Here is a 23,399-nt window from a genome sequence, read left to right on the forward strand (position 1 = left end):
ATGTTTATGACACAGAAATGTTTTACTGCAATAAAATTGTCCAATTCAAGGGAATATTTTTTTTTACCAATTTTTGTATACAACCGGATTTGACCTACCATGATTTAGTGGTATTACACCTAAAATTGTCACATAACTTGTCAGATCAATTTGATTCTAATTTCAATATATTAAAGTCCTCAAGTGTATGTGGCTCAGGTGATATAGCATACTTAACATTAGACTTACCTGTGTTTCTCGTCCTAAATCTAAGTTTAAAACTGTCATTGTTCATAAAATTAAAATATAATTTTTATTTGGTTGCTTAGCTATTCTGTCAGCTGCAAATCATACAACAGGTAAAATTCACATGATGTCATAAACAGAAATGGTCTACACCCAATAATATTGAATATAATGAAATCAAATTTGAAAATATATAATAATTAAATACATTTGTGCTGTGATATTTCTTACCCATGTAGCCCTCTGGTGACAAAGAAAAAGTAATGTAGAAAGTCTTAATTGAAACAGTGTCAATTAATAAGATCTTGTAGATGTAAAGTATTAGCCTACATTCAATGGAACTATAAATGTCAATATCAGTGATTGAAATGTGTATGTGCGTTAGGTGTGATTGCCTGATTGGTATGAAGGGTGTGTCATCATGAATTCCTGGAAAAATAAACTCTGAATAATTTTTTCTTGGATATTGGGTCCAGATAAGTGTAAATCAAGACCAAATCCAGACATCCTGAAAGCTGTTTGTTCACCTCTCTATTCTGCTTTACCAAATTTTATAGAACCTTCCATCGGAACCACATAAAAAGAAATGGTCATAATGAGATGAAAAAATACCCATTGAATATTTTTATGAGTGAGAATACAGAAACTAGAGGCTTTTAAAGAGCTGAGTACTTATGGCTACGTCAATGTGAACAATTATAATTCTAGGTTTCTTTTTATTAGGTCTTACCACTTTTCTGTGGAAAGACCTAATGTATTTGTATTTGAAGAAATTCTCTTTTTAATTTCTGAAATCTAAAATGAGAAAAATTGAACTTTCCTTTATTTCAAAAATGATCTCAATTCAAATACTAATGGAGTTTGCAACAATAACTACTCATTTAAATACATCATAAAATATTAAAATATAAAATGTCACACAGTCATGGTTAAAATTAATATTAATAAATAATAACTTCTGAAAAAATAAATGGGGAATGTGTCCAAAGGGACACACACGATGCCCCCTCTAGCATATAACGTTATAAAGGGACATAACTTTAGAACTGTAAAAGCGAAGCTGCCAAAAATTGAACTTAAACTGAGTTTAGAGTGAGTTTAGAGGTAATAAGCATGATATATGTTGTGTACAAGTTATCATTTTGTACAAATTATAATTTGTACAAAAAAAATTGTACAAATTATAATTTGTATTTTGAATTTGTACAAATTGTAATTTGTACAAAAAGTGCCTGTACAAATATTTATGTCTCATAGTTAAATTCAAGCTATGAAAGACACATTTTATTCACAGTAACTGTTCTCGGGCTTCAACTTTCGCTATGTATCACCGTTAACCAGCCTTTAAAGAATAGGTTGACAGGGGTTTCTTTCATGTAAATGCATAGGCGGGTACTTTTAATTGTAAAAATGTGAAAGTCAAAAGATATTGTGCTGCATTCCCGATGCCATCTCAAACGAAAGATACAGAATTAATTTAGTATTTGATAAATATGGTGAATTGTGTGGTCATTAATTAGCAATTCTGTTGTGTATATCAATGCCTTTTTCATCAAAATATATATTATAAAATATTGTACAAGTTATAAGTGAATTTTCATCAAATTTTGTACAAATTGTAATTTGTACAGGCACTTTTTGAACAAATTACAATTTGTACAAAGTCAAAATACAAATTATAATTTGTACAATTTTTTTGTGCAAATTATAATTTGTACAAAATGATAACTTGTACACATTATATACACTTTTCATTAAATTTAGTTAAGACAAACTTAAGTTAAGAGAACAAAAACTAAAAAAATCTTCAATTTTTCCACTTGTAAAGGGGCATAACTCGAGAATGGTAATCAAAGTGCTTTTAATCACTGAATGGTAAAGATTGCTTTAATTCATCAGTTGGTAGTGAAGTGAATATTGCATTGTATATTGTATATATAGCATTGACTTAAGTTGATTTAACTACTATTCTGGACAAAGAAAGATAACTCCAATTTTCAAAGAAGATTTCATAAAGTATTGGTTTAAGGTGTGATTCAACAACCATTTTGGACAAAGAAAGATAACTCCAATTTATTGGCTTGAAACTATAAAAATGCTTAATTTTGGCCCCTTTTTGGCCCTTTAACCCTTGAAATATATCCCAACCTTCTACTTATGGTATTAAACATTGTGGTACAATTTCAGAACAATTGAAATACTTATACACAACTTATTGTCCTGACACTAGACAAATGATTGTTTAGGGCCCCTTTGGCCCCTTAATTCCTAAACCTTAGGGACCATAACCCCCAAAATCAATCACAAGCTTCCTTTTGTGGTTATAAACATTGTGTTAAAATTTTATAGATTTCTATTTACTTATACTAAAGTTGTCCTGACACTAGATAAATGCTTGTTTTGGGCCCCTAATTCCTAAACCTTAGGGACCATAACCCCCAAAATCAATGCAAAGCTTCCTTTTGTGGTTATAAACATGTTAAAATTTTATTGATTTCTATTTACTTATACTAAAGTTGTCCTGACACTAGATAAATGCTTGTTTTGGGCCCCTAATTCCTAAACCTTAGGAACCATAACCCCCATAATCAATCCCAAGCTTCCTTTTGTGGTTATAAACATTGTGTAAAAATTTTATTGATTTCTGTTTTATTTATACTAAAGTTATTATCCGGAAACCATCTGTCTTTGGACGACGCTGACGACAACGACGTGAAACCAATATATAGTCGTATAAAAATTGCTCGTTATATCCTTCTCATGATTTGTTCTAATTTGACCGAAGCAATATGAAAACTCCATATGAGAGTTATTTCCCCTTATGCATTTTATATAAGTGATATGCATTTCTATCTTGTAAACCATAAGTGATAGAGACCTAACATTTTTAGATTTGAGGTCCTTGATTAAAAAAAAGAAAATTATGTCAAGGTTAGAGGTCATGCTCATATTTCAAATTTTGATTTTGGCTTATTTTCAAAAACCGTGTAAGATATCGACAACATATTTTTCAGAAATGTAAGTTGCGACATGTCATAACACATAAGTTTTGGTTTATAGGGTACACTAACATTAAATTGGAGTTTTCTCCCTTCCTTTATCAAAAATTAGGCATATGGAGATATAACTCATTAACTTTTATATAATTTCGACCTAAGGTCTTTTGATTTGAAGCCCTTAGTTTATGACCTTGAAATTGAATTCAAGGTCATAGGTAAATTTGGTGTTCAAGATTTTAACTTCTACTTTTACCTCATATGTATACATGATAAAGCCATGGGACTTTTTGCAATACATTGTAAGCCACTAGACCATGGAAAAGCTAACCGGAAGTGACCTGGTGTAAACCGGAAGTAGCTTTTTTTTGTACTTATTTTATGTAAAAGTATATTGAACAATATATTTTTGGAATCAGCATCAAGTAAACTATCAAATAAAAACCGGAAGTGTCATATATTAAACTGCAAGTAACAATGTATCTCCCTTATTTAGAAATTAGTGTACAATAAGCTATCATTTTATGAATCCCTTTAAATAAGATATTCAGCATTTAATATCAAAATCAACCACAGAGACATTTTCCTTCCTTTGACTTTATAATCATGTCCCTGTCAAATAGCATCTTAATCATTAATGTACCCACCTTTTTTAAACACTGCATTTAGAATGTCCCTTAGCTCAAATGCATCAATTTCCATATCATCTCCTGAAACTCTTTTGAAACTTCTCTTTAAAGCATCCTCTTGTTCTACTTCTTCTTCTGTTGGAGGCTTTTCCTCCTGTTACAAAAAATAAATGAAATCTTCATTCAAACTGGACTCGGGGCAATTTATAACAAAATGCTGAAAATAAAATCTAACTGAGATATTAATAAACTCAGTTCAGAAATTACCACTCTGATGAAGTATGCTATAGAAATTTAATGTTTCATTCAACTACAAGTTGAGATTTAGCTTTTTTCTAAATTCATGCAATTTGAATCACTTTTGATTACAAGAGACTATAAGTTCATACTGTACTAAAAGTAACAGGTGAAAATAAAAATGACTAAAGTTATCAGTTATTTAAATGCAAAATTTGTAATTAACTTCTCTATTCAACAACATTTTTTAAAACTTCTCTATTCAACAAAATTCATAAAACGTTATCTATTCAACAAAACTCTGGATTGTACCTAATGCAGGCAACTTGCACAGCATACAACATGCAAATCATGACTTGCTAAAATAATAAGTCCTAAATAAGTCACTTCAGGCAGTATGAGAGTCTTCTGCCATCTTGGATTTTTAAATAGCAGATGGCAATAGATCTAGATTTTCAAATAGGTCAGCCTTTTATTAGATGCACCCAATAATAATTTTTTTTTACAAAATTTGTCTATTTTTTGTTAAAGTCTTATGAAACCAGTGAGTGGTGAAAAATAATGTTTATCCAGTTCTTAAATCAATGCATGTATATATCATAAACTTAGTCGTCTGTGCACGATTTTATCATTTTTTACGCAAATATATTGTATAATCGTCAATTTTTTTTCTCTCTGTCTGTTATGATTTAACTAATATGGCTGCTCATTAAATGCTGTGTTTTGAAGCCGAAGTTTACCGATTGTCACCTTATAGTAAACAAATAACAAAAAGCATGGGTTTTGAGCACGTGTTTAACATGTACAATCAGATAATTGTTTATTTTAATGACAGGAAATAACATTATGTGAATCCATTTTTACTTATGATATTCTGAAACATTTTATTAAAAGCTATCTATTCTTTCATATTTATTTCAAAATTCTATTAATAAGTTAACCTTTTGACAAAGTATGAAAAAATTCTTCCATTTTTTGTTTGTACTCTCATACCACGTTCCTTAATAACAAATTGAACAAGTTTTTTGTTACTAATCTATGCACCTGTAGAAACTTAAACTCAAAATCATAATCTCAAAAATATATATCTTATGGGCTAATAGGAGCCTGAATCTGTCACCTACTGCAATTCTTCATATTAATGACATTGAAGGATCATTGCAAACAAGTTGGAACTGAGTTGTTACATGGTTACAAAAGAGATGCTTTGCCTAGTATTTTTCTATTTTACTATCTATACTTATCATACAGTAATCCCAGTAAAAAAAAAAACATGTAACAAAATAAAACTTCCTACAGTACATTTAGTAAACTTCTTTTGGAGCCATACTAGAGGCATTTGTTCAAAAGTTGTTTTAGAAAAAGATACCGCATTCACTTGAATACTTCTGAAATTAAAGGTTACTTGGATCCTGATATGTTAAACAGGACATAAGATATACTTTGATGCTTATATAAAAATTGGGATACTAAATTATTTACAAAATATTCCAAGCACCACCTTGCCCTGCTGTTTACTTTTCATATAAGTCTTTTTGTTAGCCGTTTATTTGCTTTGTGTCAATTTGAAAAGTCACTGTTTGATTTTTAGTTTCTTTTCATTTTGTGCTGTTCCAGGATTTGTGCTGTTCCAGGCTAGGGGAGAGCTGGACTCTTGAAAACATGTTTAACTGTTAGCTGTTTTCAGTGGTTGTCATTGGTTTGTTGTCTATCATACTTTTTTTTATAATATTTTGTACATAAATCAGCCATTGGTTTTCTCATTTGAAAAGTTGCATATTCTGTACATGTCGTGTCTGGTCTTTCAAAAGGAGTAGGTTCAGTAAGACCCCTTTTTGGCCCCAAAATTAAGCAGTTTTGCAAAATTGTGAAAATGTAATCTTTAAGCTATTTTTTGGAAAGTAAAATGCTTCTGCTACATAAATATGTGCTGTTTTTGACAATACAATGCACATATATCGTGTACTAGCATCATAAAGTCATGATAAATTACTGAAATCTTTGCAATTATAGCATTTTAGTTAAATTTTAGACGGTTTCCGTCTTAAATGAAAGTGGCCGCATTCGTGTTCATTCATAATATTGAAATGGAAGTTGTATTTCGTGATAATACATAACATATATAAAGGTTGAGAATGAACACGGATGCGGCCACTTTCATTTTTGACGAAAACCATATGAAAAGTGACGTTTTTTGGCATATTTGATAGATTTTTCATATTTAAGCTTCAATTGGAGCGTTTTTAATGACTGAATCAGTTAAAATCTTTAACATAAACTAATCGAATCAATTAAAATAGACACTTAAGTGTTTAAAAAGTGTCCTAAATATCTCGTTAGATGAAACTGAAATTTGGGGCCAAAATCGGCCCTTACCGGACCTCACCCGCTATGGATTTTACTAACCCTCTATGGATCTGTATGGGGTCAGTAGCGAACCATATAACTTATAATATAAACCATATATTGGTTAAAAAAAAAATCAGGACTGTTTCAATAAGGTGTTGATTGAAAGTTTTAGCATCCTGGTATCTTTGAAGATCTTGCATGCTGTTGATTAAAGTTTCTGTCTACTAACTATAGTTTCCAAGATAAAATGCCAAAATGTGAATAAAAATTGTCATTTAAGGGCAATAAACTTTAAAAAATTGCTGATAACTAATAGTGATGACAAAAGCTCACAAATGATGACCCTTTGAGCCATAGAAGTTGGAAACAAATAAATTAACACAACTAAGTAATTTTGTTTTATCTATTTTCCAGACCAAACTTAAACAAATTAAATCTTCCTTCATATTTCTTTTCAATGAAAGATAGGCCAAAGAGTCCATTTAGTGTTATTTACATAAGGAACCAGCAATCCCAAGTAGGCATATTTAAAATTTAATTACAGAACTTTTTTACTTAATAATTGACTTTTCTTTTTTTCTAGCAAAATATGCAATTGCATGTATAGTGTATTAATTTGAACTCCAAGTTTAAATCCTGATCAGTCTGTTTGTATGCAGCATTTGCTGAAATCCAATTAAGGAACTCAACAACATAAAACAAGAAGGTGGAAGATAGCCAAAGTGATATTCATAAGTCGAAAATGAACTGTCTCTGACATGTCTGATATGTGTTGATCAACAAATACTATAATACATACTGTTCATTATTACTGAATACACAAATACAAATACAATACACAAGAATTCTAATACATTGTAGCAGAAATTACTGTTTGAATATTTCATTCTAGCTCTCACGATATACGATTTCTTCTTCTATAGATTGAAACAGAGGAATAGAAACATATTTTAGACTTTTAGTACACAGATTAGGGACTAAGTTGTAAATGCAAGAGACATGTTATATCACGCATGCTAATTTAACTACAAATATTTAATGTAGTTATTAGAAAAAAAGACTTCTTGAAATACCTATGAACACTCTGCTACAAAATAATTAATTAAGGATTAAACACTTATAAGTCTGGACTATGTTATATATGTAATCTCAAATTCTATAAGCATGAGTGCACACACTGAATGTCTTGCCTGCTTTGCTCATCATGATTGAATTTATGTTGATAGTGAGTAATATAAAGAATTTACTAGTTTCAAATTAAACTAGAGGCTCTAAAGAGCCTGTGTCGCTCACCTTGGTCTATGTTAATATTAAACATTGTACACAAATGAATTCATGACAAAATTGTGTTTTGGTGATGGTGATGTGTTTGAAGATCTTACTTTACTAAACATTTTTGCTGCTTACAATTATCTCTATCTATAACAGTAGTTTCTGTGGAAAATGTTAGTGAAAATCTACAAATTTTGTGAAAATTGTTAAAAAATGACTATGAAGGGCAATAACTCCTCAGGGGGTCAATTGACTATTTTGGTCATGTTGACTCATTTTTAGTTCTTACTTTACTGTACATTATTGCTGTTTACAGTTTATCTCTATCTATAATAATATTCAAGATAATAACAAAAAAACCGCAAAATTTCCTCAAAATTACCAATTTAGGGGCAGCAACCTAACAACCGATGATCCAATTCATCTGAAAATTCCTGGGCAGATAGATCTTGACCTGATCAACAATTTCAACTCTGTCAGATTTGCTCTTAATGCTTTGTTTTTTGGGTTATAAGCCAAAAACTGCATTTTACTCCCATGTTCTATTTTTAGCCATGGCCGCCATCTTGGTTGGTTGGCCAAGTTACCGGACACAATTTTTATACTAGATACCCCAAAGACGATTGTGGCCAAGTTTCAATTAATTTGGCCCAGTAGTTTCAGAGGAGAAGATTTTTCTAAAAGATAACTAAGATTTACGTAAAATGGTTAAAAATTGACTATAAAGGGCAATAACTCCTACAGTGGTCAACTGACCATTTTGGTCATGTTGACTTACTTGTAGATCTTACTTTGCTGAACATTATTGCTGTTCACAGTTTTTCTCTATCTATAATAATATTCAAGATAATAACCAAAAACAGCAAAATTTCCTTAAAATTACTGATTCAGGGGCAGCAACCTAACAACGGAATGTCAGATTCATCTGAAAATTTCAAGGCAGATAGATCTTAACCTGATAAACAATTTTACCCATGTCAGATTTGCTCTAAATGCTTTGGTTTTTGAGTTATAAGCCAAAAACTGCATTTTACCCCTATGTTCTATTTTTAGCCATGGCGGCCATCTTGGTTGGTTGGCAAGGTCACCGGACACAATTTTCAAACTAGATACCTCAATGATGATTGTGGCCAAGTTTGGTTAAATTTGGCCCAGTAGTTTCAGAGGAGAAGATTTTTGTAAAAGTTAACGCCGGACGCAGGACGACGACGGACGACGACGACGGACGACGACAGACGACGGACGCCAAGTGATGAGAAAAGCTCACTTGGCCCTTCGGGCCAGGTGAGCTAAAAAATATAAATGATCAAGGTAAATCAAGTAAGATGAACCTTGCCATAAAAACATGTAAACCTTACAATACACCAAATTAAGTTAATCTATAGCTTATATATCAGAGATACAGAACTAATTAAAAAAAATAAACATCGACCAATCATGAAAACTAAGTCATGGTCAGATGAAGTCTGCCAGACGAACATATACCTGTAAAATCATTTTAAACACCAAATATAGTTGACATATTGCTTAGAGTATCTGACAATCAGACCAAATTAGAAAATGATAACATTGACCAATGCACCATAAAAATGAGGTCAGATGAAAACTACCAGTCAGACATGTTCATGTTACAAACATTCCATACATATGACATATATAGCATTTAAGATACAGCCTTGACCACATAAACTTAACCTTGATCACTGATCCATGAAATTAGGTGAAGGTCAGGTGCACTCTGTCTGACAGACATGAAGACTTTATATTTCACTTCATTTAAACACAAGTTTAAAACCCAATCATGTTAAGGAAAACATACTGTTGCTTTGTTCTACAGGAATAAAAAAAATCACTTTGGTGGTGTTTTTTTTGGGTTTTTTTTCAAACATTTAATTTGGGTTTGTTTTTCACTTTTAAAATAATGGTTAAGTGATACTACTGATAGTTTTGTTTTCTTAATATATCTACCAGTAGTATTACTGAACCATTATTATGTTTTGTTTGTAGTATTCCATATAATAATAAATTCGTAATGACAAACATAACATATTCCAGTGAAAGTGTATAATCCTTATTTGTTATCTGATAGCAGAGATTATGAAACTATAATGTTCACAATAGTTTTACTTTCTGCGATAAACACACAGTCAAAGGACATGCAAGTCACTGCAACACTCAATTAATTCACTTACTGTCCTCCTCTGACTAGGTCTATATTGCTCCTATATCGATGCAAAAAAATAAACTATTAATAACATTAGTAACTACTTAATTAAGTACTGTATTCCAATATACCAGTATAAACATTATCTAGATAGGGACAAAGCTGTATACTCAAAATATTTTCTCCGTTTATTTATTATGAACTGACATCTTGGATTGCATTCTTTGCCATTCCAAAAATAGACTGTGAACTCATTAATCATATAACTTCTGCTTACTTTGCAGAATAATTTGACAAACTTTGTTTTCTTTTATAAATTTACTCAAACAAAGGTCATATAAAACATCTTAGAATATTAAATGACAAGAGGGAAGTTATCAGCACTTACTAATATCTAGAAAACACATCAAGTATGAATGAATTCAAAAACCAATGTAAACACATAATGGAGTGGATGGAAGTAATACAAACAACTAAATTTAAGACATTTTGCACTTCAGCTATTGCTAACCAGCATCATGTCATAGATCATGCTCATGCAAGATACATTTACTCCTTAACTCCTTTTAATTATTGTTTAAATATGGCATTTGAAACAAAACTAATCATATCCATGGGTAATATTTTTACAATTTCAATCTCAAAACTACTGTATAAATAGAAAAGAGAATTGAATGTAAAAGTTTCTTTCAAAATTTATGTTGCAGCAAAACTTATAAATTTGAAAAACTTAACATGTATAAATATACATTTGATAAAATGATTTGTGATCACCGCATAAGAAAATCTAAAATTTCAAATGGCTTTAAAGTCAAAATCCCTTAAAAAAAAATGTAAAATCACAAAAATACTGAACTCCGAAGAAAATTCAAAATGGAAAGTCCCAATCAAATGGCACAATCAAATGATAAAACACATCAAACAAATGGACAACGACTGTCATATTCCTGACTTGGTACAGGCATTTTCAAATGTAGAAAATGGTGCATTGAACCAAGTATTATAGGGCCAAACCTCTCACTTGTATGACAGCCACATCAAATTTCATTATATTTACAAAGATGCGTGAACAAAACAGACGTAATAAGGTAAAAGTAGCTTATAATTCAGTCTCAAGTAGTCATACTGAAATCATAGATTGACAATAAAATAATTTTCAATAGTATTTCTTCAAAATTGTGACCAATTCTTCAGTGTTCCTGTGGAACATAGAAACACATAAGATCACTGATGGGAGTAAAATAATGGAACAAACTCAAATCAATAAACTACATGCTGTCATTAATCTTATTACCACACATGTTTATTTAAAATAATTTGATAATTATACAATGAACTAAAAACAGAAAAGAAATCACAGAAAAGAAAAAATAGACAAGTGAAAATCTAACTTCCAGATATCATATGCAATATTTAAATTATATATTCCTAATTATTTTTCTGATAGAGAAATGAGACTTTGAACAAGATGTATATGCTATTAGATTATTTGCTCTTTCACTCCTCCTATACAGGCTGTCAATTTAATAATTTTACAGAACCAAATGGTCAAAGTGATTAGAGCCAGCTGAGTTAAAAATAATACATAACTTTTAACCCACAACAGAAAACAAATGAAAAATATTGCATATAATCCTGTTTCTCTTACAAAAATTTGGAATACATTTAATTAAAAATACCAATGTTTAATGGATTATTCGGGATCACACATAATACCTGAGGAGGAGGTGCACTTGCTGCACTTGGCATGTGAGTGCGTTGCATTCCTCCACCTATGCCTCCATGAGGATGAGACTGATGATCATACAAAATAAAAATTTTAATCACTTGAGGTTAAATCTTTTTCAGTAAGCTTTCGAAGTAAAAATTCTAAGGGAAGTCAAACTTTCTGTAAAATGGTCAAATGTACAATACCTACAGAAATCTTTATGCCACACAAAAGACAAATAAATTGCTGTTTATGCATGTTTTGTCAATTGAGACTTTGTTGTTGGCTCTAGATGTATTTCTGCAGATTTCATGTTTAAAGTTTAAGGTATATACTACACCAGATGCTCCGCAGGGCGTAGCTTTATACGACCGCAGAGGTTGAACCCTGAACGGTTGGGGCAAGTATGGACACAACATTCAAGCTGGATTCAGCTCTAAATTTGGATTGTGATTAAATAGTTGACACAGCATAGGTTTCTGACACAGAATGAATGTGTTCTAATGAACTTAAAATTTGTGTTTTCTCTTAGAGCAATTCACTATGCTGTTGAATATTAATCCTCTCAAAACAAGAATGTGTCCTCAGTACACGAATGCCCCACTCGCACTATCATTTTCCATGTTCAGTGGACCGTGAAATTGGGGTAAAAACTCTAATTTGGCATTAAAATTAAAAAGATCATATCATAGGGGACATGTGTACTAAGTTTGAAGTCGATTGGACTTAAACTTCATCAAAAACTACCTTGACCAAAAACTTTAACCTGAAGCAGGACAGACGGACGGACGAACGGACAGACGGACGGACGGACGCACAGACCAGAAAACATAATGCCCCTCTACTATCGTAGGTGGGGCATAAAAATGTTTGAAGAAATTTTCTTTTTTATTTATGAAATTTCAAATGAGAAAAATTGAACCCAATTTTTTTAATCACATCCCCCTTTCCCTTATTCCAAAACTAATCTCAATTAAAATTTCTAATGGAGTTTGCAACAATAACTACTCATTTAAATACATCATAAAATATTAAGATGTAAAAAAAACTGCTTGTTATCACTGAATGTTATTTATTATAATTTATCAGTTGGTAGTAAAAAGTGAATATACATTGTATATTGTATATAACAAAGATTTAAGTTGATTCTGGACAAAGAAAGATAACTCCAATTAAAAAAAAATCTTGCTATTGCACAATATTTTGCAATTAGATATTTCTTGCTTACTATTCTGGACAAAGAAAGATAACTCTAATTTTAAAAAAATTTGCTATTTCACAATATTGTGCAATTAGATATTTCTTGCCATTGCGCAATACTGTGCAATTGAAAAGACTTGCTATTGCACAATACTTAATATAATAATTTTAGATCCTGATTTGGACCAACTTGAAAACTGGGCCCATAATAAAAAATCTAAGTACATTTTTGGATTCAGCATATCAAAGAACCCCAAGATTTCAATTTTTGTTGAAATCAGACTAAGTTTAATTTTGGACCCTTTGGACTTTAGTGTAGACCAATTTGAAAACAGGACCAACCAGATGCTCCGCAGGGCGTAGCTTTATACGACCGCAGAGGTTGAACCCTGAACGGTTAGGGCAAGTATGGACACAACATTCAAGCTGGATTCAGCTCTAAATTTGGATTGTGATTAAATAGTTGACACAGCATAGGTTTCTGACATAGAATGAATGTGTTCTAATGAACTTAAAATTTTTGTTTCTCTTAGAGCAATTCACTATGCTGTTGAATATTAATCCTCTCAAAAAAATGTTTGAAGAAATTTTCTTTTTTATTTATGAAATTTCAAATGAGAAAAATTGAACCCACTTTTTTTAATCACATCCCCCTTTCCCTTATTCCAAAACTAATCTCAATTAAAATTTCTAATGGAGTTTGCAACAATAACTACTCATTTAAATACATCATAAAATATTAAGATGTAAAAAAACTGCTTGTTATCACTGAATGGTAAAGATTATTTTAATTTATCAGTTGGTAGTAAAAAGTGAATATACATTGTATATTGTATATAACAAAGATTTAAGTTGATTCTGGACAAAGAAAGATAACTCCAATTAAAAAAAAATCTTGCTATTGCACAATATTTTGCAATTAGATATTTCTTGCTTACTATTCTGGACAAAGAAAGATAACTCTAATTAAAAAAAAATTTGATATTTCACAATATTGTGCAATTAGATATTTCTTGCCATTGCGCAATACTGTGCAATTGAAAAGACTTGCTATTGCACAATACTTAATATAATAATTTTAGATCCTGATTTGGACCAACTTGAAAACTGGGCCCATAATAAAAAATCTAAGTACATTTTTGGATTCAGCATATCAAAGAACTTCAAGATTTCAATTTTTGTTAAAATCAGACTAAGTTTAATTTTGGACCCTTTGGACTTTAGTGTAGACCAATTTGAAAACAGGACCAAAAATGAAGAATCTACATACACAGTTAGATTTGGTATATCAAAGAACCCCATTTATTCAATTTTTGATGAAATCAAACAAAGTTTAATTTTGGACCCCGATTTGGACCAACTTGAAAACTGGGCCAATAATCAAGAATCTAAGTACATTTTTAGATTCAGCATATCAAAGAACCTAACTGATTCATTTTTTGTCAAAATCAAACTAAGTTTCATTTTGGACCCTTTGGACCTTAATGTAGACCAATTTGAAAACGGGACCAAAAGTTAAGAATCTACATACACAGTCATGACGGTTAGATTCAGCATATCAAAGAACCCCAATTATTCAATTTTGATGAAATCAAACAAAAGTTTAATTTTGGACCCTTTGGGCCCCTTATTATGTTGGGACCAAAACTCCCAAAATCAAACCCAACCTTTCTTTTATGGTCATAAACCTTGTGTTTAAATTTCATAGATTTCTATTTACTTATACTAACGTTATGGTGCGAAAACCAAGAAAAATGCTTATTTGGGTCCCTTTTTGGCCCCTAATTCCTAAACTGTTGGGACCTAAACTCCCAAAATCAATACCAACCTTCCTTTTGTAGTCATTAACATTGTGTTTAAATTTCATTGATTTCTATTTACTTAAACTAATGTTATTGTGCGAAAACCAAGAATAATGCTTATTTGGGCCCTTTTTGGCCCCTAATTCCTAAAATGTTGAGACCAAAACTCCCAAAATCAATACCAACCTTCCTTTTGTGGTCATAAACCTTGTGTTAAAATTTCATAGATTTCCATTCACTTTTACTAAAGTTAGAGTGCGAAAACTAAAAGTATTCGGACGCCGGACGACGACGACGACGACGACGACGACGACGACGCCAACGTGATAGCAATATACGACGAAAATTTTTTCAAAATTTGCGGTCGTATAAAAATGAAGAATCTACATACACAGTTAGATTTGGTATATCAAAGAACCCCATTTATTCAATTTTTGATGAAACAAACAAAGTTTAATTTTGGACCCGATTTGGACCAACTTGAAAACTGGGCCAATAATCAAGAATCTAAGTACATTTTTAGATTCAGCATATCAAAGAACCTAACTGATTCATTTTTTGTCAAAATCAAACTAAGTTTAATTTTGGACCCTTTGGACCTTAATGTAGACCAATTTGAAAACGGGACCAAAAGTTAAGAATCTACATACACAGTCATGACAGTTAGATTCGGCATATCAAAGAACCCCAATTATTCAATTTTGATGAAATCAAACAAAGTTTAATTTTGGACCCTTTGGGCCCCTTATTCTGTTGGGACCAAAACTCCCAAAATCAATACCAACCTTCCTTTTATGGTCATAAACCTTGTGTTTAAATTTCATAGATTTCTATTTACTTATACTAACGTTATGGTGCGAAAACCAAGAAAAATGCTTATTTGGGTCCCTTTTTGGCCCCTAATTCCTAAACTGTTGGGACCTAAACTCCCAAAATCAATACCAACCTTCCTTTTGTAGTCATTAACATTGTGTTTAAATTTCATTGATTTCTATTTACTTAAACTAATGTTATTGTGCGAAAACCAAGAATAATGCTTATTTGGGCCCTTTTTGGCCCCTAATTCCTAAAATGTTGAGACCAAAACTCCCAAAATCAATACCAACCTTCCTTTTGTGGTCATAAACCTTGTGTTAAAATTTCATAGATTTCCATTCACTTTTACTAAAGTTAGAGTGCGAAAACTAAAAGTATTCGGACGCCGGACGACGACGACGACGACGACGACGACGACGACGCCAACGTGATAGCAATATACGACGAAAATTTTTTCAAAATTTGCGGTCGTATAAAAATGAAGAATCTACATACACAGTTAGATTTGGTATATCAAAGAACCCCATTTATTCAATTTTTGATGAAACAAACAAAGTTTAATTTTGGACCCGATTTGGACCAACTTGAAAACTGGGCCAATAATCAAGAATCTAAGTACATTTTTAGATTCAGCATATCAAAGAACCTAACTGATTCATTTTTTGTCAAAATCAAACTAAGTTTAATTTTGGACCCTTTGGACCTTAATGTAGACCAATTTGAAAACGGGACCAAAAGTTAAGAATCTACATACACAGTCATGACAGTTAGATTCGGCATATCAAAGAACCCCAATTATTCAATTTTGATGAAATCAAACAAAGTTTAATTTTGGACCCTTTGGGCCCCTTATTCTGTTGGGACCAAAACTCCCAAAATCAATACCAACCTTCCTTTTATGGTCATAAACCTTGTGTTTAAATTTCATAGATTTCTATTTACTTATACTAACGTTATGGTGCGAAAACCAAGAAAAATGCTTATTTGGGTCCCTTTTTGGCCCCTAATTCCTAAACTGTTGAAACCTAAACTCCCAAAATCAATACCAACCTTCCTTTTGTAGTCATTAACATTGTGTTTAAATTCCATTGATTTCTATTTACTTAAACTAAAGTTATTGTGCGAAAACCAAGAATAATGCTTATTTGGGCCCTTTTTTGGCCCCTAATTCCTAAACTGTTGAAACCTAAACTCCCAAAATCAATCCCAACCGTTCTTTTGTGGTCATAAACCTTGTGTCAAAATTTCATAGATTTCTATTAACTTAAACTAAAGTTATAGTGCGAAAACCAAGAAAATGCTTATTTTTGCCCTTTTTGGCCCCTAATTCCTAAAATGTTGGGACCAAAACTCCCAAAATCAATACCAACCTTCCTTTTGTGGTCATAAACCTTGTGTTAAAATTTCATAGATTTCCATTCACTTTTACTAAAGTTAGAGTGCGAAAACTAAAAGTATTCGGACGCCGGACGACGACGACGCCGCCGACGCCGACGCCAACGTGATAGCAATATACGACGAAAAATTTTTCAAATTTTGCGGTCGTATAAAAAAAAATATATGTATATGTGTTTAAAGTATGGGATAATCAAAACTTTCTATTGCGTAAGAGCACTTGTCCGGGAGAGAAGACCATGTGACCTCTAGATATTGATATTGTTATGTGCAAATGAATAATGTCTTACTGAAGTTACTCCATGTTACCTTCTACCTGTTCTTACTAGGCAATGATAATACAACAGAGATATATATAAACAAACAGTATGATCTTCTTACCTTAAATACAATACTCAACAATCAACATCAAGCACAACAAGAATGCACAAGTTATTGTGCTACTTAAAGTTTATACCAAGTTGGTAATTCAAACTTAAAACTCTGTCAAGCTGCTGACATACTATGAAGTCATTTTGTTCTAAGTACTCAAGAAATGTTTTGATGCTCATTCAACTAAATTCAACATATTGAAAACTAAAAAGTATCTACAAACTGGAAGTAGGTGTCTGACTGATCTGAAAAGTGCTTACCCATCACCTTCCAGTGGCGGATCCAGAAATTTTAATAAGTGGGGGCCCACTGGCTGCCTTAGAGGGAGCCCGATCGCTTCACGCTTCAGTGAATCCCTATATAAGCAACCAAATTTTTTTCTCAAAAGGGGGGGGGGGGGGGGGGGGGGGGGGGGCAAAAATACATTATTGTCCTTCTTAGTATTCCATTTAAATGGAAAGTTTCCTACTTGTTGGTAATAGTGGTTTATTTTACTTTGTAAAACATCTGTGTTTGTATTGGAAAGAGAAATTGAATTTGTTCTCCAAGTAGTAATAGGTGTAGATAATATGAACAATTTTTCAAAATGCATGAAAAGCTCTGATGGATACTATAATATTTTTTTTTCAATGGCCTATTGTAGGATAAATATTTACGTCTCAGTTTTAATATTTTATATTACTTTCCAAATATCAATGAAACATAACAAAGATAACAGGAACCTCCAATCATATCAGTACATATACTGGACAATAAAATAGAACACATCAACCACAAACTCATAAGAAACAGAGTTTCAAACAAAAACTAATAACAATGCAAAAAGTCAAAATAGCCAATCTAGGTAAAGACACACAATGTTGTGGGGTTAAACAGTTCTAAGTGTGCACAAACCTTTCTTTTTGCCTACCTAGACCATATCCCTCCAAACTATAACACATAATGAAAAAGTTGGAGAGTGCAGCTACCAACAGGATAACCACTAATTTGGAACAGGAAAAACAAAGATATGTTGACAGTATATTGCAATTACTGAAATTTAAATGGTAACACTTTAACATATATACTTAACAAAAGTCAATGTATTATAATAATCTCCATGGAAATGAGAGGTACCATGCTAATTATACAACTGCATACCAATTATCATTTACTTACCAATAGTGATTCCCCTTAAACTGACTAAATCACCAAGTTTAAAACATGGAAACAATACGAAAGCTCCAAAATCAATGAAATATTTTTTTTCTAATGCAGTATCCTATTGTTTACATTATATGTGCAGAATCAGTAAAATAAGGGTTTTATAAATTGTAAAAGTAAGAAAATGCAGCACGCTATTACATACATCATTCTAAACACCAAACACAGTTGAACTATTGCATATAGTATCACAGAAAAGGACCTAACAATGAGAACCAATGAAAACAAAAATTATGTCAAGGTCAAATAAATCCTCCAAAATGGACATATGGTTCAACTTACATTCATTCCATACACAAAATATAGTAAACATGTACTTAAAATATACTAAAAACAAGAATGTGTCCATAGTACACGGATGCCCCACTCGCACTATCATTTTACATGTTTACTGGACCGTGAAATTGGGGTCAATACTTTAATTTGGCATTAAAATTAGAAAGATCATATCATAGTTAACATGTGTACTAAGTTTCAAGTTGATTGGACTTCAACTTCATCAAAAACTACCTTGACCAAAAACTTTAACCTGAGCTTCACACTATCTTCTTCTTTGTTCAGTGGACCATGAAATTGGGGTCAATACTTTAATTTGACATTAAAATTAGAAAGATCATATTATAGGGAACATGTGTACTAAGTTTCAAATTGATTGGACTTCAACTTCATCAAAAACTACCTCGACCAAAAACTTGAACCTGAAGCGGGAGAACGAACGAACGGACGAAGGGAGGCACAGACAAGAAAACATAATGCCCCTCTACTATCGTAGGTGGGGCATAACAAACAAAACCACTAACATTTAACATTGCCCAATAAACCATACAATTCAAGGTACATTCAGATGAAACCTGCCAGATGGACATGTACAATACATCATTTCATTCATCAAATGTACATTATAATTGCTTAATTTGTCTGAAAAATAAAAAAAAATATAAGAAGAAAAATATATTCAGATGTCTTATACAAAATCTAAAAGCACCAATGAACCATCAATTGGTCATGGTCAGATGAACTTTGCAAGACAGAAATTCTCATCATATAATCATTTCATACCACAACAAGAATGTGTCCTCAGTACACGAATGCCCCACTCGCACTTTCATTTTCTATGTTCAGTGGACCGCGACATTGGGATAAAAACTCTAATTTGGCATTAAGATTAGAAAGATCATATCATAGGGAACATGTGTACAAAGTTTGAAGTTGATTGGACTTCAACTTCATCAAAAACTACCTTGACCAAAAACTTTAACCTGAAGCGGGACAGACAGACGGACGGACGAATGGAAGCACAGACCAGAAAACATAATGCCCCTCTACTATCATAGGTGGGGCATAAAAATAGTCAACTAAATGCATCAGTGAAAGAATTTCATGAAAACTTAACCTTGATTCCATATCAATCAAATGAGGCCAAGGTCAAGAGAACTCTAGACTTATGAACATGCAGACCTGCAAGAAGTCCATATACCAAATACAGCTATATCCTATAACTGAAATTGAGACAGATGCTGAACCATGAAAATGAGGCCAAGAACAACAACAGACAGAAAAATTAAAATTCTGATGGGCTGAAAGTAGTCTTTCCTTGCTTCAAGTACTAAAGCAGAACATATGCAAGATATTACATATCAATGTCCTGTGCCTTCAGATGTCTTATACAAATAGTTTACTCTGCCACCACCACAGGATTAGCAACCTATGTCTTGCATTCTACAACATAAAAGGCAAAATCTAAAAGCACTGTTGAATAAGTACTGATATTAATCAAACTAAATTGCTACTAAAGATAATGAAAACAAAATCTAAAAGCACTGTTGTAATTATTACTGGTATTAATCAAACTATATTGCTATTAAAATTAATGAAAACAAAATCTAAAAGCACTGTTGTAATTATTACTGGTATTAATCAAACTATATTGCTATTAAAATTAATGAAAACAAAATCTAAAAGCACTGTTGTAATTATTACTGGTATTAATCAAACTATAGTGCTATTAAAATTAATGAAAACAAAATCTAAAAGCACTGTTGTAATTATTTGTTCAACAAATGAAAACTTAACTAAATGCTTGTTTTAATAATTTGTATATATATAATAAAAATAATAAAAATCTTTTAAAATATAAAATCACTGTCATGATCATTCATCAACTAACTGTAAAACATATAATTTTGTTGAGGATTTATCTTCCATGAATTTTATGTTATACTTAAAAACTGAATGCTTCTTTTTGTAACTTCATTGGGGTGTAAAAGCGTTGACCGAAGCACATTTTGTATGAAGTGCGGAAGAGCTTCATTCTAAAAAATTTGCGCACGGTTAACGCTTTTACAACCCTATGAAGTTACAAAAAGAAGCATTCAATACTTATAATTACATTTTTTTAACAATGATCATGAAAACACGAATTTTATAATTGTTTTATTTAATTCACCTGTGCACTTTATTGTTGGACCACATGTTATCATGAATGATAAGTTTTATTGAGTAATGCAATTGCTTAAGGAATAACAAATGATGTGCAGTTAGCCAATCAGAATAAAGTATTATAATGAAACATGCATCTAATGTAATTATATTTATATGATTATCAATGAAAACAATCACATATTCCTCAAGAGAAACTAGAACTGTCTACTAACATGATCCAGCTAATATATCCCCACATCATGGTTTTATTGAGTATGCTAACGACTGAAATATGGGGAATCAAAGAACTTGATCTTACAATATATATACTAAGACAATAACAATCAAAACCAAGGAGTAAACAAAGACTCACAAAACCAAAGGACATTTACATCAACAGTTATAAATAATAATTAAGAAACAACACAAACTCCACTAAAAACTAAGTTTCATATAGCTATAATGAACCATGTTTGAGGAGTTGATGACAGGGTAGGGCTGGACAGGGTTAACAAAAGATGCAGGCCTCTAGGAAAACTTAATGGAATGGAGCATCCTACCAACATACATATCAAAGACTAAATAAGGCTACAGGTATCATTTCAGAGAACAGTTGAGAATGGAAACAGGGAATCTTTCAAAGAGACAACAACCTGACCAAAGAGCAGAAAACAGCACAAGGCCACCAATGGGTCTTTAACACTACATGAGAAAATCCCTTAACCAGAGGTAAACTTCAGTTGGCCCCTAAACAAAAATGTGCATTAGTTCAGTGAAAATTGACGTCCCAATAAACTCTAAAAAATATGAACCAGTTTGAAAAAAAAAAATATACAAGACTAACAAAGGCCAGAAGCTCCTGACCTGGGACAGGCGCAAAAATGCGGCAAGTTCAGTTTTAATAAGTTGAAACATGTAGGACTTGACAAGACTGACAATATAAAAATAAGGAGATTTGATTTAATTGCCAATGAAAAAACTATCCCCCTAATTCAAAGAAGGTGAATGTAATTGATTTAGGTAACATGTAAACTGGAGCATAACTGATCATTTTCTTTCATTGAAGCCAAGAAAACTTTCATAAATATTTTCCTTATACAACAAGTACAAAATTTTAAATTATCAGCAAACAAGAAGATGCTGTAGGGTGAATGGACTAATTTTACCTCAACAGAATTAAATGTTTCTACAGTAATGAAAGTATATAGTGCTTATCAATCTCTTAAATGCAAAACTAATTTATAAATTTGTGTCAACATTATCTACATCAAATGTGCAACATTGCAAATTAGTTATTAGCAGGTAAACAATAGATATCAGTTAGAAGAAATATTACTGCATTAATATTTGGTATATATATACATGCCAAAATCTGCAATATATATCATTCAAAATATTCCAAGTGAAGGCAACTGCATCAGATCTCAAAAACACTCTTAGAAACAGAATCTTGATAAAAAGCTCAGCACTTACACTTAATGCTCCTTGTGGTAACATTTGTTTGGTCCCAGGTAATATCACATTATAACATTTAACATCCTGTTTTGCAGACAAATCAATTCAAGTATAATGTTAAGTTACTACAATTATAACATTCATTTCTACTGTTAGTTCTTGTTAAAGATTATTATTTGGTGATTTAGGTCAAAATGACCCTGCATTATCTTTTTTTAAGTCCTTTGTGTCTACTAGGATCATCCACTTTTTAAACAATACTGGCATAAAGCTGATTCACAATTTGTCAATAAAGTTTTCTACAACTTCTTGTACTTAGAGTTGGTATACTGGTTCGCAATAACCAAATTACAAATCTCAATTCTGAAGCTCCATGAGATCACAAGACTTTGGATTCACCCAGTTTGAGCTGACAAGAAGATTTTTCTATTGGACCCAATGGAAAACAAAGTTTCTATATTTCAACTTCTGAGAATTCAGAAATTAATGTGTGCATTTATTATTGTGAATCACTGATAACTGGTTAAAATGATAGATCCATGTAAATGTACTAAATGTAATTGCAAAAATTTCTTGAGCGAAAAGTACAATCTAAAATTATGAATGCCAGTTTTTTGCAAACCTGATACTGTTGCATTTTCCCCATTATTAAAAACATCACAATAATTTCTAAATTGACAATGCAATGTATATTGGTTTGTCTATCAAAACCAAAGCAACAATATTCAAGAATCTATATTCTCAGGGATGGTCTTACATGTATGATATTTTAACTTTAGTTGCATATTGATAAATAAAAAAAGATCATCTGTCAATTTGAATTTTAGAGGGGAATAAATTGTAAAGTATCAAAACTTTTAATTGTTTTAATATGACCACTGTTAGGTCTGGACTTCCCAATCTGCATGCAATTATTTAAGGTAACATGTATATTGAAGACATTAAAGAAGTCTGTTGTCTGCTCTATGGTCGGGTTGTTGTCGCTTTGACACATTCCCCATTTCCTTTCAATTTTATATTGGAATATATTCAAACCTTTGTATTCAATAAGGCAATAATTTCTAGTAATATCATGCTTAATACATTGGTATAAACCATATGCACATAATTAATTCTAATTACAGAGCAATAAGAAAGCCCAAAATTTGTGAAACA

The 23,399-nt window shown here is 31.6% G+C and overlaps 1 protein-coding gene across 10 annotated transcripts in view; it reads right to left on the reverse strand.

Moving 5' to 3' along the window:
• Nucleotides 1-23,399, reverse strand: part of LOC139514227 (calpain-9-like) — a 102,928-nt gene that overhangs the window by 19,410 nt on the left and 60,119 nt on the right. For 2 of the 10 annotated variants that reach the window (XM_071303088.1, XM_071303087.1), the window contains 3 exons: nucleotides 22,263-22,328; nucleotides 9,901-9,930; nucleotides 3,869-4,004 (listed from right to left, as the gene is read on the reverse strand). In XM_071303088.1, coding sequence (XP_071159189.1) covers nucleotides 3,869-4,004; nucleotides 9,901-9,930; nucleotides 22,263-22,328 — 232 coding nt within the window. Of the gene's footprint in view, nucleotides 1-456; nucleotides 469-3,868; nucleotides 4,005-9,900; nucleotides 9,931-11,588; nucleotides 11,667-22,262; nucleotides 22,329-23,399 lie in introns of all 10 variants that reach the window. The other 8 variants (XM_071303081.1, XM_071303083.1, XM_071303086.1 and 5 more) reach the window with 8 other exon arrangements.

Source organism: Mytilus edulis, chromosome 3 (genome assembly GCF_963676685.1).
Source record: "Mytilus edulis chromosome 3, xbMytEdul2.2, whole genome shotgun sequence".
NCBI classification, from domain to species: domain Eukaryota; kingdom Metazoa; phylum Mollusca; class Bivalvia; order Mytilida; family Mytilidae; genus Mytilus; species Mytilus edulis.